General features: G+C 39.7%; 1 protein-coding gene across 3 annotated transcripts in view; it reads right to left on the bottom strand.

The window, feature by feature from the left end:
- The window catches only part of TFAP2B (transcription factor AP-2 beta), a 29,027-nt gene extending 27,597 nt beyond the window's left edge, over positions 1-1,430 (bottom strand). For 2 of the 3 annotated variants that reach the window (XM_024766326.1, XM_024766327.1), the window contains exon 1: positions 1,350-1,430. In XM_024766326.1, the coding sequence (XP_024622094.1) occupies positions 1,350-1,430 (81 nt within the window). Of the gene's footprint in view, positions 1-347; positions 452-1,349 lie in introns of those variants that run through there. The other variant, XM_024766329.1, reaches the window with a different exon arrangement.
- Between the last annotated feature and the right edge of the window lie 17,654 nt (positions 1,431-19,084).

Below are 19,084 nucleotides of genomic sequence, written 5' to 3'. Positions count from 1 at the left end.
TGCTTGCGAAACGCAACCGGGCAGCGGCGGGGCGCGCGCGGGCTCCGCGGAGCCGCAGTCTGGGTCGCGGGGCTGGGCCGGCGGCGTCGGGAGGAGCCCGTTTCTAGCGTCCGCAAGGCGGCTCCCCGCCCGGCTTTCAGGAGTCGTCCCGGAGCCGGCGGGATGGCGTGTCCCCCGCGGGGTGGGGATCCTCTTTGCGTCCCATCGCGACCGCCTCGTCCGACCGAGCGCTTCCCGCGCCGATCGCCCGAGACTTGGCTTCTCGTCCTCCTCCCCTCTCCGCCTTCCCCTCCTTCCGACCTCCGACTACTGCCCGCTCGCCAGCTTCTACCTTCCCCGTCCCTTACTCCTCTGCCCCTTTCTCTTCGCCTTCCGCCAAGTTTTTCTTTCCCATTTCCCTCCCTCGACGTCTCCTCGGAATCTTCGCTTCCCCGCTTCCCCTCACGCCTAATTCGGGGACTCCCAGGCTGGTGAGCTCGGAGCGAAGTTCCGCGGTCCTGGGCCGCCGTCCGCTCTCCTCCCGGCAGCCCGGCCCACGCGCAGCCCCGCCGCCCCACCGCTCCGTCGGCGCCCGAGACCCGAGCGCACGGCCGCGGCGCCCCGCCCGCGGGGAGGCAGGCTCCCGCCTGGCTTCGGGCAGCATCTCCACCAGAGTCTCCCTGGCCTCAACGGTAAAGAACGGTGCGCACTCAACCCGGGCAGAAATTTTCGTTAAAAATGCGAAGACATGGGGTGGTTTGGACGCCCCGACTCTCAAAGAAGCAAAACACGAGAAAAAAAGAAAATTTAAAAACTGTCTGCTACGGCTCCTTGGCTTGTGCTGTCTCTGCATCCATCTATCCATCTGTCCGTCTATCCGTCGACCTCCCTCCTTCTATATTTTCGTCCTGTACTGGGATCCGTTGGTTATCGATTTCAAAAATGTTATTGAAAATAAAAATTAAAAGCTCGAATCTGTTACGAAGTAGTCTTGAAAACCTAATTCTCTCCCACACTCAAAACGTGGAGAGCCTCTGCCTTTATCAGTCTCTATTTTCTCTGCCCACATTCACTAGCACCACTGTTCCCCATCAGATCCTAAAGGGGGGGGGGCGACGAAGAAAGAAAAATAAAATAACAAAAAAAAGAGAAATCCCCTAAGTTAAAGTAGTCAGATTTCCACCTTAAAGTCCTTTTTCAGAATAGCGAAGTTTCCCCAAGCCAGCTTTTCCAAAAGTTGGAGAAAGCTGAGAAAACCAACCGGAAACCTACGAGCAAATAGCTTAAAAATATAGATGAGTTGGGGGTGTCAAGAAGCTCAAATTCTCTATCTGCAAAGCTCTAAGATGCAACCGGGGGTGTCGGCTCACCTCATAGATATCTTCGTACTTGACATTCTCCACGAGCTTCCAGAGCATGATGGCAGCCGGGTCTCTAGGAGGTGAGTGCATTCATGTGAGGAGCAGATGTCTGGCTTCTCAGGACTCCGCTGTCTGTAATGATCCATCTATAATTGGAAATGGGGGATACACACCAAATCCGACGCTCCTCTCCCATCGCAACTTATATCTGTTGTCTCAAACAATAGGCTGGAGAAGTAAGCCTCAGCTGAGAGAAAAACATTATTACACACACAGGAGTTAGATGCAACCCACAGACATATATATTATAAAAATCATAAACACGTATTTATACCCAGACACCCACATTTAGTTATATAAGCACCCCTGGGTCACACAGAGCCTACAGACTCTAAACATGCATTTAAAGGAGAGAGAGTCGGTCAGTGTGATTAATATAAATATAGACATTTAAAAACCTCTATATTGAAAATGATGAATCATTGTAGCCACTGACTAAAGTCTTTACAGTTCATAAGGAGAAACCAGGGTGCCAACAGTCCCCCATTTTCTATGTAGATTTTTAAAGGGGGACCATTACTGAGATTTTTAAACACAAAAGCTCCTCTTCTTGTTTGTTCAGCAGGAGGGTTTTGAAAGCTGGATTTGGGGATTTTAAGGGTGATCTCTCTGTGTTGATGGCTACACAACTTTTTCTTTTTTTTCACTGTACCTTAGTCACTGTAGAACAAAAAACCCGGCTCACCACAGTGACCATTTCTCATATTTTCCGGTCATTCTGCCCAACAAATTTGAAACCTTAAACACTGTATGAAGCACCTCAGTCTGTACTGCTTATCGTTTAAGGGTTGTTTGTTCGTCTGTATTTTCAATGGATTTCATGTGCCATTCTTTTCTTGGCTGAAGTCTCCATTTTATGAAGGTTTTTTTCTTTTCTTTCTTTTTTCAGATGTAGGGAGCAACATACATGCACAACAACACAATATTAATTTCAAGCCTTCTTTGCAGAGACATGGGACATTTTATATCTGCATCTGCTGTCTAACTTTTAAGTGATTTTAATCATGGAGAGTCAAGAAATGGTCACCTGAACCTCTGGAAGGTTTAAGCAGAATGTTTTTCAAGGAGATATTGAAAAATACTATAGGGTGTGTGGGTTTTTGTTTGTTTTGAGTGTATTTTTTCTTGGTAAGGTGATTTGTATAGCTTTTTTATCCCCCCAAGAAAAGGAAAACATCAACATCAACAAGAACAAAGTTAACCAAACTTTGAAAATGGGCACCCTTTAAGGCACAGGGTTTCCGAATTTCATCATAAAGTGAATACTCGCCTCACTGGCCCCTTTTCCCACCTACCCCCCTTTTTTCTACTTCCTTCCAGGGTGCGGAAGGATTCCCACAGCCAGAAGGGAAGTCCAGTGAAGGCTCTCTGCCCCTGGGGCAGAAAATAAATGACAGGAGGGAATGAGGAGGGACCAGGGCAATTTGGGGTGGAAGTTATTAAACCTGATAAGAGTGAATCTGCAAAGGGCGATTGTCTGTAAATCTCAGGACTGCTGAGCGCTGCTGTGCGCTCGGAAGAGAGGGCTCCGGCCAACCACGGTGGATATCGATTCGATAAAAACCAGGGAGATGCTTCATATCGTGCAGAATGAAAAATTCTGCAGATTTTTAATTTAATTTTTTCAAAGATAAGCCAAATGAAAGGAACTCGAAGAAGGTGCTTCAGAAGGGACTTCAGAAATAAACCCTTTCTTCATTTCCTGTTTAATTTTTATGTTTTGCCTTTCCCTCCCTCCCTTTCCCTCCTTCCTTTTTCCTCCATCCCGTTTTCCTTCCTCCCTCCCTCCCTCCCTGACTCCCTTCCTTCCTTCCTTTTTCCTTCCTTTCTCCTTTCCTCTACGTTAAACATTAACAGCTTAAAGTATACAAAATCTGTACAGATTTTCCACTAGGAGCTTGAGCGAAGATTTCCTTCTTTGCTCCCAGAGCTAGTCTGGACATGGGGAGGCATTCTTCCTAATTTTGTTGTGTGTTGGGATTTGAAACGGCTTTTACCCTCCCTTTCCAGAACTAAAATCAGTCCCAGATCAATATTTTGCAAGATAAGTATTATAGACTTGGAAACTCAGATTCTCTAGACAGAAATTTATTAATAGGAATAACTGTCTTTTCCTTTTCAAACCAATAACTCCTTTATCTTTTTTACCTAAAGATCATTCCAACCCAAATAAAAAGCACTTGGAAAAAAATCTTTATTTTTTTTCCTCTGAATGCTTTTAACACCTTTTTCATCTCTTTTTGGTATATCATTACTTAGTCTATAATAAATAAACTCTAAAACTTGAAACTAAAAGAAAACCTCAGAGGGATACTTTTATATTAAAAAAACTACTTTAAAATATGTTTTTAGTGTAACTATTTATATAGCCATATATACATAGATATAATTTCAAATTTTCATATGTAATTTTATTTTATGGTGAAATAGATATTTTAAAAATTAGAAACGTCTGGAAATATTTGGTTAACATTTATGTAAATTCTTCAGAAAAACTGAAATCTGGTTTATTAAGAATGAAGCATAAATTTTTAAATATACACACATATAAAGAGCTACTCAAAGAAATACATAAGTACAATTAAAGTCCGAGTCAATTTTTCAACGTGGGCCTTATTCAAAAAATCCTAGAAATTGCAAGGGAAATTTTTCTTAGGGAACCTTCCGTAAGTCATTGAACGGGCAACAGCGCCCTCTGTCGGGATTTTGTGTAAGCAAATCCTGCACGGCCGCTCGATTTTTTTTTTCCTTCTCCAGCGATTTCTTCCAGTTCTTGAAAACCTTTTATTGCTTAAGAGCATTTTAAAAGCTCAATTTTTATCATATCTACTAATTTTAGAAATAAGTGTTTAAGCATCTATAAAGTTCAAGTGCCTCAAAAAATGTACAAATAAAATCTCATTCTTTACTAAGAAAAATTTCCTAACTTGAGCCAGCTTCTCTCGCTCTTAACTTTCTGTTGCATTTCGCTTTAACCTTCCAATCAACGTGAGGTAAGGAAAGATTTCCACAAGGACTCAATAAATGCAAAACAAAATAAAGGCAAAGGCAAAAAACCCTCTGATTTTGAAGGGAAGATAAACGAGCAAAATATGTATTTTCATCATCATTTCATTTTCCACTTCGTCTTGTCCTATGCCCATTTTTTTGTTTTGTTTTTGTTTTTTCAGGGGTGGCACAGGCTTGCCTAAATAGAAGCGTACTGGAGACATCCCAAGTAGTTATATTCGTATTTTCCCCTCTCACTTATACTTATTTCACTTATATTTATAATAGTAGACAGGCGAGTTAGTAATACCCCCCTTTTCTCAGCCTCGGATAGAGGGACTATTTTCCGATAAATGTAGAAGCCACTAATGGAGGTGAATGCACCTAGCTTGGAGCCCTCTGCTGGCGGTTTTCCGAGTAAGTTTCTAACTTTTTTTTTTTTAATTTCACCGAAAAATATCATTATATTAAATCAAGGTCAGCTGTTAGCACTCTCTTGTCTCACTTCTTCTTTCTTCTAAAAAATCTAATTAAGAATTGTCTAAAGTTCTCAGACTTCCTTCCTTCCTCCCCCTATTCCTTACCTTGGCACCTGTGAGTTGAGGCTTCATGAGCTCTCTCCCTCTGCGGCTGCCTGATGGACTGCCTTTTCTTTTACACAATACACGGTCCGCCTGGATTTCCCTTTTCCGTCTTCCTAAGACACACAAATAATAAAATGGTAAACACCAAGACTTAGGATTATTGTGACAGTCAGGACCCCGACCCCTCTCATTATGGGCGGTTGTGTAAGCTATTTAATAGCCAGGGTACTGAGCTATACGATGGGAATGTAGGTGAGAATTTGTTACAACAACACAGTATGAAAGGAATCTATTCCATACTGTCACTTTGTAAAACAATTTAATTTCCCCTCATCAACTCAAGACACGAGCTGCGTGTCAAGAAAGTGAAGGCTTCCATCAGCTACGGACGTGCATAATTTCCTGTTTAGAAAGTGCCGGTGGGAACCCCAGCCTAGATCTCCCGACTATGTACAGGCTCAGCAGTTTGCCCACGGCGCTGTGATACTGTCTTTCTTTCTTCTTTCCTTCCTCCCTCTCTCCCTCCCTTCCTTATTTCCTTCCTCCTTCCGAAATGAAGAAGACAGTATTTTTGGACAATTACTTTTTTCCAGAGTTATTTTTGTCCTGGATTCATAAACAGGCAAAGGAAGAGAGACGAGAGAGCACTGACTTGTGACATACCAAGATACTACCTCCATCTCTTACTCCTCACGAAGCATGATCGCCCACCAAGTCGATTAATAAGCTGTGACAGGAGCACGTTTCATTGTGGTAGTCTAACTCTAGTTTTCTACCGTGTTTCTATCTGGAAGCTTTCTCATGATCATATTTTGGGGGAATCTTGATTATGTATTTTTAACATCAATTTGGAAAAATTACTGTTGAATGTGTGAAACTACAATTCGAACCCCTGCCCTTAGATTTATAGGGCTTTGCTACCACATAGGTGTCAGCGATCTGGGTATGAGACAACAAAATAAGAGGGACTAATGTTTGCATAAGGGGGTTTAAAAAAAAATTAAACGGGGGTAGAATGATCTCCAGAACGACTCTTCGTGATCTTACAGATTGAGGCAAACATTGAAAAGGAAATAGCATTTCTTACTTTAACCACAATATTTAATCAAGGGCATAATTGTGAATTTTTAAAGTGAAATCCCTTGTGAGAATGAAAAGCAGTGTGACTATGGAAACTTCTACTTGGTCTTGAACTTTGAGGAGAAGTAATTTTATTGCATATTTTAGATGTTCTGAAGTCCTCAGGCTTTTCTGTTTACTTGTGGGGCTGTGAAGTTGCCAAAGGGACAGTTTTCAAATTTCTATCTCCTGGAGATAAAGAGGCTAAGGAATGGAAGATGGGGGCGGGGGGCGGGGGGTGGGCTTGGAGTAGATGGTGCAAACGGCCAGAGAACAATTGTTTCCAATACCAATGGATACTTCACATACACAATGTGAGAGGTGCTCATTTTCCCTGGCGTGACCGATGCAGGAGGACAGGTATTTCCATCATTCTGGATATTTTCCATATTACTGATTTAAGAAGGGGCAATCTCAAAGGGTGAGAACACTAAACAATTTGGTTTCAAAATGCAACCAATAGACCAATACACATCGGAGAGGAAAAATTTGCAAATAAAGATGTAGAGCAGAAATCTAACCTTTAAAGCATGAATAAACACACAAAGATGCATAACCTCAGAGCTGAAATGTCTCTTAAGCACAAGGAACATTTAGGAGAAATTAGCATTACTTTGGAACTACTTCCTAAAACTCACATTCATGCGTTTTGAGAAAAATAGAGAATGATATGTATCCTATGACCCTCTTTATTTCTTTAACATAAGAAGATTCTTTCACTTACCAGCTATGTTATCTTGGGCAAGTCCTTTGACCTTTCCATGTCTCAGTTTTCTCATCTATAAAATGAGGCGAATTTACTGGATGATATATAAGCTTTTTTTTCTTAGAAATAGACTTAATGAGATTTAAAAGCAGCAAATAGTAATGAATGAAAAGTTTAAAATGGAAGTATTTCTGTCTGAACATGTTGCAGCAAAATCTCAGCTCTCTGGGACCCTCTAGGGTAGAGTTTAAGAGAACTGACCCTGATCTTTTGATAAATACTAATCACACACACACACACACACATTTTTAGGAATATCATCTTAGAAGAAAACAAAGGAAGGATAAGAATACAGCTTGAGCAGCTCATGCAGCCCAATGTCAAAAAACCAAACAACCCAATCCAAAAATGGGCAGAAGACCTAAATAGACATTTCTCCAAAGAAGATATACAGACTGCCAACAAACACATGAAAGAATGCTCAACATCATTAATCATTAGAGAAATGCAAATCAAAGCTACAATGAGATATCATCTCACACCAGTCAGAATGGCCATCATCAAAAAATCTAGAAACCATAAATGCTGGAGAGGGTGTGGAGAAAAAGGAACCCTCTTGCACTGTTGGTGGGAATGTAAATTGATACAGCCACTATGGAGAACAGTATGGAGGTTCCTTAAAAAAAACTACAAATAGAACTACCATACAACCCAGCAATCCCACTACTGGGCATATACCCTGAGAAAACCAAAATTCAAAAAGAGTCATGTACCAAAATGTTCATTGCAGCACTATTTACAATAACCAGAACATGGAAGCAACACAAGTGTCCATAGACACATGAATGGATAAAGAAGATGTGGCACATATATACAATGGAATATAACTCGGCCATAAAAAGAAACGAAACTGAGTTATTCGTGGTGAGGTGGATGGAGATTACTTCATACAGAGTGAAGTAAGTCAGAAAGAGAAAAACAAATACCATATGCTAACACACATAGATGGAATCTAAAAAAAAAAAAAGGTTCTAATGAACCTAGGGGCAGGACAGGAATAAAGACGCAGATGTAGTGAATGGACCTGAGGACATGGGCTGTGGGGGAAGGGTAAGCTGGGAGGAAGTGAGAGAGTAGCATGGACATATATACACTACCAAATGTAAAATAGATAGCTAGTGGGAAGCAGCTGCATAGCACAGGGAGATCAGCTCGGTGCTTTTTGACCTAGAGGGGTGGGATAGGAAGGGTGGGAGGGAGATGCAAGAGGGAGGGGATATGGGGATATATGTATATGTACAGCTGATTCACTTTGTTATACAGCAGAAACTAACACACCATTGTAAAGCAGTTACACTCCAATAAGGATGTAAAAAAAAAAAAAAGAATACAGCTTGAGGGAAGAGGCTATCATTTTAATAGTTAGTACCTAACTAACGCTTTGAAAGAGATGAAGCATCAAGTCTAGATGAGTGACATCTTAATATAGTCAAGAGTTTGAAGTTTTGATCTTGAAATTATGATCAGTAACCTTTGATAACACATGCAAAAGGGAAGCAATGTCTAATAGCTGAGGCTGGAAAAAAACTTCATTTTTCAGAAAGAGGGAAGAAGAGGGGCTCTAGAAGTTACAGGTGGGGAATTACGCTATTGTTTCCTCAGAAAAATGATAGTTTAGGTTGTCAAAGTGGTTAGTCATGCAGTCTGGGAGGGAAAGAGGGGATATCCCGAGGCACCAGTGTGGCTTCAGGAAGAAGAGATCATTCCATGTATCCTCATGTCCTTTGCTATAGATTTACTAGACTGAGTATCAGGCCCATAATGTATCTGGAGCTCACAGAGACATTTCAAAACTTTCTCATTGGCTCCCCAGTCTGAGCTGAGTGATGCCATGGTATGTGGAGACGGCCTGCCTTCTGACTCAGGACATGGGCTTTGGAGTGGGACAGACATGTGTGATTGCAGATCCACTCCTTACTCTCTTGGATATTAAAAAATTACTTAACCTCCCTGACCCATAATTTTCCTGTATGAGACACTTGAGGGACTTCCCTTGCCGTCCAGTGGTTAAGACTCAGCGCTTCCACTGCAAGGGGTGTGGGTTCAATCCCTGGTCTGGGAACGAAGATCCTGCATGTCATGCAGCCAAAAAATTAAAATTAAAAAAAAAAAAAGAAAGAAACACTTGAAATATATTTCCATATAAGAGACACATTCATTATATGAAACATGTGCATAGCAATAATCATTGCATGGGCGTGTTCATGATGATTAAATGAGATAATACATAAGAAATGCTTATGACCTCCAGCATAAGGAAAGCACTCAGTATGTTGTAGTTACTGTTACAACCACAGATTGGCAGCTATTTGAATAATTCTCTCCCAAAGAGGTTGACTGATTAATGGAAACCAATTTGAGGCAATTGTTTCAATACTTTGCTATGGGGCTCGTTCTTAGTCTTATTCTTTCTAATATTAAAGAAAAATGGTGACTCAGAAGAAGAATTAGAATATGTGTCCATTATTTTTCAGGTGCTAAACATTGGGGAGAAGAGTTAGTTCCTTGGATTACAGGATGAGGATTCAAAAACATTTTAACAGGCTAATACTCTGGAACAAATCCCCAAAGCTATAACTTAACAAAGATAAAAGTAGCAAAAACATTGTTTGAAGTGGAAGATCAGAGACTGATAGAGGTGAACATATGTACAGTTTGGGAATTCCCCGGCGGTCCAGTGGTTAGGACTCTGTGCTTTCACTGCCGAGGGCGCGAGTTCAGTTTCTGGTGGTGGAACTAAGATCCTGCAAACCGCGCAGAGCAGCAAAAAAGAAAATATGTACAGTTTTCCCCTGCAGAAGGTCCTTGTGGTTTCTGGAACACAATGATCACATCAGCATCATACCCAACAACTTACTGAGACTGACAAACCCAGAGAGTGAGGGAAATCCAGGTTACATTAGTAAATTTCAGGGGTGACCTGCTTAAGACCTCATTGATAAATACAAATAACCCTAAAAGAAAGCAACCAGATTAAAGAAAATCCTGGACACCATGTCAAGGGAGAAGGAGTTGAGGAGACTGGGATAGTCATCCTAGAATAGAGAAAACTTAGGGATGTGAACCCTGTCTTCTAATATTTGGGGCTGGTTTTGGGGAAGAAGGTATAGACTGGGGGAGAAGTTGGCATTTGTCGATTTAATTTTACATTGCCAGCATATAGCAAAGTGGCTGGCCCAGATGTGCTCAAAACATTTTAGGTGAAATAACGCTCTTTTCCTGTAAAGATACAGGATAAAGATCAGTACAGAGATGTTACCAGGAGGCCGATTAAACTCAACGTGAGAAAATTTTTTTCGTAAAAATTTAAAGTGCTGGGAAGGGCAGCTTTGATTGTGAACTGACCATCCCTGCAAAATACGAGCAGAGCCTGGGCGACCTCTGTCAGGGGTGGTGTAACACAGCTTGTATAGCGCTGGGCGGGAGGTCCTTAATGAGGCCAAGGTATTGGGATTCTACTCCATGAGCTTAGCTTGACATTCTGTTGCAATTTTAGCAGGTTACTAATTGTAAAGGACTGGCATTGAGAGGAATATGTGGAAGATCCCATTATTTCTGCATCTGTATAAGTATTATCTGACTGGGGAATTATACACATTTACTGAGCCCATGTTTCCATGTACTGCCCGTGTTATCTGATTTCTATTAGTAGAAATAACATCACAGTCATTATACTCAATAGCCTTATTGGTCTGTCAGTTTCTGATTGTTTTGCTTCTGTCATTATCGGTTTTTTTCTATATTTAATTGGATTTCTGTAGGTAGCTTTATAGAATTAAAAAAGGAAATTTATTTATTTAGGTTATAGATGAAGGGCACTTAGGCTTTCATTTGTCATCATTTTTGAGGGACGTTTGTTTGATCCAGAAAAGTAATAAACCCTTTGCAGAGGATTTATCCAATGACCACACTCCAAACCAGTTTGGAGCCAGTTTCAAAACCCTTTAAGTTATTACAGCTTTGCTGCTTTAAACAATAAACAGTAACGTTTATTTCTGGATTCTTTTGTGTAATCAAATCTTTTTGCTCCCCATACTATAGTAATACTGTGTCAATTTAACTCACAGAAAGGTTCGAACCCGTTTCCCCTGCATCGGAAGGCGGACTCTCAACCACTGCGCCACCAGGGAAGCCCCTATAAATGATTTTAAACAATGACAACAACAACAAAATCTTTAGACAATTTAATGAGCACACAATAATAGAAAAGTCATTCTTTCTAAATCTTTCCTTAATTGCTTTCACTATTGTTTCTAAAGAAATTATGAAGTGTGTTCTTTTCCTGTTGTATTGTAAAATATTTTTATTAACTCCACCATCACAACCTAAACAAAGAGTGAAAAAATATTTTAAGACCCAACTAAGCATGGACAGTCAGTTTTTAATCATCTCTCTCTCTCTCACCAGTTTCCTTCAGAATTTTGGTCAATATATGAAATATGGAGTTTTTGGCATGAAAACTCTCTGTAAGCTTCCAGGGAATTGAAATGGAAATTTGCATTGGGTCATACCTGCAACTTCTGAAGCTGATGCTTTTATGGGGCCCATTATTTCAATAAATATTTACCAAGGGCCTATTATTTTTGCAGCACATTACGCAGATATAAAGGCAAATCAGAGAAGGAAATTACTTGGAAAGATTTTACTGTCTTATCAAAGGAGGTGAAATATTATAGGATGAGACGAGTTTGTGATTTTGACTATGAAACTACATTAAATGGTATTTTATATTCTAATGTAAAGCCTTAAGTAACTTATCACTTTCTATCTAGAGTTTAAATGCCCTAGTTCAGACAAATTTTCCTTTTTTGCCTAGGAGTTTTGTTTTATTTCAAATAGAAATCATGATTAGTGATTAGTAAATGAAAGGCATGTGTGTGTGTATGTGTAGCGGGGAGGGTCTATTTGTTCTTTACCAGGCTCTACAATCCCAGAGTTTTCATTTCTTAATAGGAGAAACTGTTCCCTATTCTGCCACTGGTGACTGTGTCTCATAAAGTCTCACCCTGAGCATCCCCAGATCTTGATTTACACACTCACTAGTGGAAGCCTACCTTCAGGGCCACATCTCTTATCACCCTTGGCCCAAGGAAAGAAAACAGCATTGGACTGTGAACCAAAGAGGAGGCTACTCCTGGCCTTGACACCAGTGTACTTACTATCTGGTCTTTTGACCTCCCTGGGTCTCAGAATCCAAGATCAGGATTCTGTGACTCACTGTGCCTGCCTGTTGAATGACAGATCAAGGAGAGAGCTGGCTCCGGCAGTAACGCAGCAACTAGTCAGTTATTGGAGATGCTAAAAAGGATCTGTTCCAGGACTTAACAGCTTTACCAGCTTTTCTGATTTTCACAAATCTTGAATGCAAGCCTGACCTTAGATCATTCTTAACTTGGTTTCTTGGGACAATGGCTCTTTTTTTTTAATCAGTGGGCTTGATGTTATTTTTGCAAATACTTTTCATTTCAGTTCTAGTATGGCGACAGTACTAGAAAATGAGGAATACAACTTTAAAGCATGTTATAATGTTGGCTGCAAATTGACCTATTACCCAAGTGATTCCAACGACAACAAAAATGACTTTGGCTACAAAAAGAGGCCTTCCAAATCACATTCAACCTGAAGGGAAGCAGCATATCAGCTCAAGCCTTTGGAAATCAGGGTGTTTCAAAATTTTTCTCCAAACATTATTTAGCTAGTTTAATTATTGTTTCCAGCTAACATTTTTTTCTTTAATAGAAGGGAGCAATTACTTTTGGAATGATTATTATATTAATATATTTTCTAGTACCACTGACTTACATTCGAGAATAAATGCAGTTGTTCCTGTGAAACGGTCACATTACAGACACTTTGATGAAATTAGCAACTTTTTTATGTAACTCCGCAGAAAGACTGAAAGGATGACGATCATTAACTTGGCCCTTTATTCTACATTTATTTTCTTCGGCTAATTAGATTGTACCTGTTTTGACAACTAACAATAATAATGCTTTAATTTTTTTTTATTTCGAAGTTAAAACTTTACTGATTTTTTTCCAGCTTTATCAACATACAATGGACATATGACAATGTATAATTTTAAGGCAAACAATGTGAATTCGATACACATATATGTATATTGTGGAATGTTTACCACAATAAGGTTAGTTACATCCTTCATTTAATGTAATTATCATTTTGTTGTTGTTATGGTGGGAACATTAAAGCTCTACTCAGAGCAACTTTCAAGTCTATAATATAATATAATATAATAATATAATACAATCATAATGCAACTATAATTTCACCACACCATACATTAGATCACTGGAACTTATTCAACTTTTAACTGAAAGGGTTTTTTTTGCATCTATATCTATCTATCTATATATATATATACACTGTAGTATATACTATATATGGTATATACATATATACCGTATATACTATATATGGTATATATATATATAGTGATAATGCTTTAATTTCTATTGTGAGCTCTTATATTCTTAAAATCTCTCCACTGTGACTGAGGTATAGCTTCCTCATTTCTAGTAACATAATGTCATTAAGTAACAGCTGCTGCCTATTGAGACCTCCCCATGTTTCATGCCCTAAGCTAAGGACATTAAATAGTTTAGCTCACTTAATTTAATCTTCACAAGGTCTATGAAAAAAGGCATTTCAGATGAGGAAACCAAGGCCCAAAGAGATTAAGCAACTTTGCCAAATTGTCACAGAACGAGTAAATATTGCAGAAAAAGGATTTGAGCCCACCCTTGACTTCAACGCTGTCCCCTTAGCCTTATAGCCATTCTATGGGTGCTCATCAAGGTCTGGAGTCGGCTTCTCTCTGACCTCCTAGTGCCAGTGGTTTGGACAATGGAAAAGTTAAATCAGATGCAGTAGAGACAGAAAAAAGAAACAGAGAAGAATAAAAGGAAGAGAAAAAAAGAAATCAAATGGAGGAAAGGGAACAAAGATGAATAGGAAAAGAAAGTTAGAAAATGGACAGAAAGGGAGGTAAACAGATACAGCCACTGGTGGGCTGTTGACTTTCTGTCTAGGAAGTGGTCCTCAACGTGGAGATGACCTTAATGCCCCCAAAGACATTTGGAAATGTCTGGAAACATTTTTTAATCGTCACGATTTGGCATGTAGGGGGTGATACTGGCATCCAGTGAGTAGAGACCAGGAATGCTGCTAAACATTAAACAATGCATAGGACAGCTTCCACAGCAAAGAATCATCAAAAGGTCAAAAGTGCTGAGGTTGAGAAACAGTAGTCTAGGGTTTGCCGGTCCAACCATTAAGATGGGACATTTTGGAATAACTTTGTAATTTTCTAAGAGATTTTAAATCATAATCCTCAAACAGGTCTAGGGCACATAAAAGAAAGAAGCCTTAGTACTGTCAATCTCTTTTTTTTTCTTCCTACAGGATTTGAAAGAAAAAAAGTCTATAGTGTAGTTTTAGAGTGATACAGTTTATATTTTTAATATAAATTGAAAATATGTATTATTCCATGTAAATTTCAATTCAACTAAATCCAGCCAGCTCTAAGGAAGCAGCCCTGGGTTGAACAGTTAGTTCTAACTGTTCTGTGTGAGGACTTTGGGAGGCCAGTATTGGAGCTGGAAGGAACATAAGGAATCATTATGCCAGGCCCTTCATTTTACAGAGGAGCAAGTTAAGGGCTCAGGAAGATGAAATGCCTCGCCTGAGATCACAAGTGCTGGGCTGGGACAAAACCCCAGTTCTTCCACCTTCTAATTCTTAGTTTTTCACCTTCACCTAATTTGCTTCTGTAGTTCATTACTAACTCTCACGTGCAAATGACTTTTTAAGCATCTTTCTCTTTAATTCCGCGGGTCTACTGATTAAAAGCATCTAAAGACACAAGCACGTCCCCTAACACACACGTTAACGTTGGCACACTCTCTTAAAAGCTTTGTGATGATGGATACAATATTTGCTCTTTCTTCTATGGAGAGAAATATAAGAATAATGAAGTACTGCAGTTGATAGAACCAGATTACAGTTTTGCCATGACTGTAGTTCATGAGCTTTTATAACTCACAGTAACTGATGAAAATACTAATTGAGTGTTTCTCTTCATTTAATGCAGTTTTCAAATGTGTCTGACTTCCGTATCAGTGTAACTTAACCACAGAAGAATGAGCTCAACAATGAAAATCAAATACATGAATGAACTGTGCATTTCTCTGTGTCAGGCAAAGCTCTAAGTGTATAGGTGTTATCCGATGTACTGCACTAGCCACTGGATGATCTGGAAATGAGAAGAAATAGAAGTAGGATTCCTTTGTCCTTTGGGAATATGTATTTAATTAGAGAAGCAATGCATACGAGACTGAAACCCTCTTACATATGTAAATGCCTGACTCAGGGAAACAGGTAGGAGGGAAGGCTAGTACTAGTCAGAACATGACTGTATTCATAAAGAATTTCTAGGAGAATGTAGATGTGCAGCTAAAACTTAAGGGAAACAAAACAAAACAAACAAACAAACATGAACAAAAAACAACTTAAGGGAAGCAGAGGAGAAGGAAAAACACAAAGAGAGGCGCAGGAGGAATGGGTACCAGGCATTGTGAAAATATAAAGACACCCCCTCCCAATGGCAACTGAGAAATCCTGTGAATGATACTGGAACATGCCCTTGACTGATCTTTTTCCATGGTTATATCTGAAGGTGGAGCTCTAAAGCTAAGGAAATGATTCAAGATGAATCTAATTCAACTCGACACTCCTGAATTTGGGACCTGAATGAAGACTTTGTGTGTAAGCCAGAGGCAGCCAGAGCTGGGTGGGGCTCCAGCAGGGGGACTGTGCTCTTCTTGGATGCAGAAATGGATGTCCATGCCTCCAAAGTGCATTCAGTAGTTTGTTTCTTCATCCAGCTAACAATCTCACTCAGTGGGAGGAAAATAGAAAAAAAAAAAAAATCTATTTTCCCGGTTGACCAGAAATGTGCATAGGATGGTGGATGATTGGCTTGCTGATGTAGTCAAATATTTTTGTTCAGTGGTGTAACTCATTCAAACCTTATATATATGAGTTGATTTTTAAAAAGCAGCAATAATACCACCTCTGGTTTAATAACACTACTTAATTACTTTAAAATTATTTTAGAGACGTTGTAACAAAATCCTAAAACCTAGGTGTGAAATTTCATTATGTGGTTTATTAAAAATATGTTTAAAAAGAATGGTTTTGGTTAAAAATTATAGTCTACTAATTTACTATAATATTTTGGGGGGAGCTACCTCTAGTTGAACTAATGCAACAGAGGCCTGGTTACCTTTTTTGTTATGTAAGGAAATCAGGAGGAATGGCAAGGTTCAGGGACACCCCTGGGCCCATGCAGTGACTTGTATCATTAGGGAGTAGACCGTTCTTTTGGAAAGCAAATCTGGCTCTACTTTTACTTACTGATTTATGTTTGCTTTTACCTCTTTGATTTTTTTTTTTTTTTTTTTTTGCGGTATGTGGGCCTCTCACTGTTGCGGCCTCTCCCGTTGCGGAGCACAGGCTCCGGACGTGCAGGCTCAGCGGCCATGGCTCACGGGCCCAGCCGCTCCGCGGCACGTGGGATCTCCCCGGACCGGGGCACAAACCCGCATCCCCTGCATCGGCAGGCGGACTCTCAACCACTGCGCCACCAGGGAAGCCCACCTCTTTGATTTTTTTCCCAGCAGTTCTCATGTGCCTATTCCCTGGATCATTATTTTTGAAGTCTTTAAAAGAAAGTTGTTATAAGCCTTTGACATTCCCTATCCACAAGATCTCAGGTTAGGAATAAATTATATTAAAAATCATATTTAGGCAGTCCAGTGGTTAAGACTCCACGCTTCCACTGCAGGGAGCACAGGTTCGATTCCTGATTGGGGAATTAAGATCCCACATGCCACATGGCATGGCCAAAAAAAAAAAAAAAAAAATCATATTTAAAAAGTTTTGTATAAAGGGGATTTGTAATTAAAATCAGACATTTCAGATTAATCCCTGATACGAAATGAAATAAATAAAATGAAGGAAGATAAATAGCAAATGCTGATAAAGAAAATATTTCTTTTCATTAGCATGTAGCTTGGGTTTCATAAGGAATGAAACTCCATATGGCTCTGAAAATTTGAACTTTGGCATAGTTTGCTATTAGACAATGGGAAAAATATAACTTTCAATTTCTATGCAAATAATAGCAATATTATACTTGGACCATTCATGGGAAAAGAGAAAGAAAATTTACTTTAACAAATATTTTTAAAATATTTTGGGCCTTTTAATTCAAGTGAAAAAGTCTACACCAGCTTCAAGGAATCAGATAAAAAATAACATAATAAGCAATCTTTTTTTTTTTCCAAATTCTGGGACATTGGATAGGAACTAAATTTTCACTTCAACTTTCCAGATTATGGGTGTACATATTTACATACAGAGAAATAGTGAGAACATAATTGGTTAGATACAAAGGGTAGAGGAAATGATGGGAGCCTTGAAACCCAGATGTGATTACAAGTGAAAAAAATATACTTGGAGTTGTCTTTGTAGCACTCACCCTTTTCTTGCTCATGAAGTAAATCATGAAGTAAATAAGGTGGTAGGGGCTTCCCTGGTGGCGCAGTGGTTGAGAGTCTGCCTGGCGATGCAGGGGACACGGGTTCGTGCCCCGGTCCGGGAAGATCCCACATGCCGCGGAGCGGCTGGGCCCGTGAGCCATGGCCGCTGAGCCTGCGCGTCCAGAGCCTGTGCTCCGCAACGGGAGAGGCCACAGCAGTGAGAGGCCCGCGTACCACCAAAAAAAAAGGTGGTAGAACTCAGTCCTTGTGATCTAATGACACATGGTTCATTCTGCAATTATGACAGATAGACAAGGGTAGAATGCAAGTAGAGACATTTTGCTTGAATGTTTTGGGCATATTACTAGACATAAAAGAACAATATTAGATTCATGTTATGAATTTTGGGTAGGAATAGCACAGAAATTATGTGTTCTCATTGCATCCTATCAGGAGGCAAATGGTGTCAGCCTCTGCCATGGTTGGTGCTATTAATGCTGATTGCTTGGCTCCAATGGTGTCTGCCACGTGTCTCTACTGTAAAATTACTCCTTTTCCCTCATGAGGAGGGAACACGGGGCACATGCAATTTGAGAGATATATGACAAAATAATTGCTCATATAATAAAAGAAAGATGGAGAAACTGTTCCATATTAAAGGAGATTAAAGAGATAGGACAACCAAATGCAGTGCATAATTTGATATTCTCTTTTTCTTTAAAAGACCTTATTGGTATAATTAGCAAAATCTAAATAAGGTTGTAGATTATAAATAGTATCCTATCAATACAAAGTTCCTGACTTTGAAAGTTGTGTTGTGGCTATATAAGAGAATACCTTCGCCTACTGTATATAAAATAGATAACCTAATAAGAACTTACTGTATAGCACAGGGAACTCTACTCAATACTCTGTAATGACCTATATGGAAAAGAATCTAAAAAAGAGCAGATATATGTATATGTATAACTGATTCGCTTTGCTGTACAGCAGAAACTAACACAACATTGTAAATCAACAATACTCCAATAAAAATTAATTTTAAAAAAAAGGAGAGAATACCTTTACACTTAGGAAACACACACTGAAATATTCCAGGATGAAGCAGCATTATGCCTGCAGTTTGTTCTCAAATGGATATATAAAAAGCAAATGAGGTAGAATGTTAATATTTGTTCTTCTTTAGGTTTACAGAGGGAGGCTGAGTCAAGACTTTTGTGTCACCTTTGGATCTTCCCAAATAGTTGCAGGTGGAGGACCTAGAGGTATAGTGATGACAGGTTTCTTCTGGTGCACAAGGGGTACATATATTTCTCCTTTTCTTCCAAGACTTCAGAAGTTCACTAGGTCTGGAAAAGGAAGGCTTCTGATCCCTGGGAGAGGCTGACAATGTCAGGACATGCCTATTTTTGAGGGAAACTTACAGCAGACTCAGTATCTAGCTTAGACCCTCCTAAGACAGCACTGTTGGTGTCTCCCCTTCATGCTTGAGACTTCCACTCTATTGCATCAAACTCTCTGTCTGGACTTTAAGGCCTCCAGAATGTTTCTCCATGCCCTTCATAGGGCTTATTGTTTCTCTCAGTCCTTGTCAAGCAATTTTCATAATTGTACATCATTACATAACTGTACATTTCATAATTGTTACATCATTCCAATCCCCAT

The sequence above is a fragment of the Neophocaena asiaeorientalis genome, unplaced genomic scaffold (assembly GCF_003031525.2).
Source record: "Neophocaena asiaeorientalis asiaeorientalis breed wild unplaced genomic scaffold, Neophocaena_asiaeorientalis_V1.1 scaffold46, whole genome shotgun sequence".
NCBI classification, from domain to species: Eukaryota; Metazoa; Chordata; class Mammalia; order Artiodactyla; family Phocoenidae; genus Neophocaena; species Neophocaena asiaeorientalis.
Note: the sequence above shows the minus strand (reverse complement) of the source record. Positions and strands in the feature narration are given on the sequence as shown.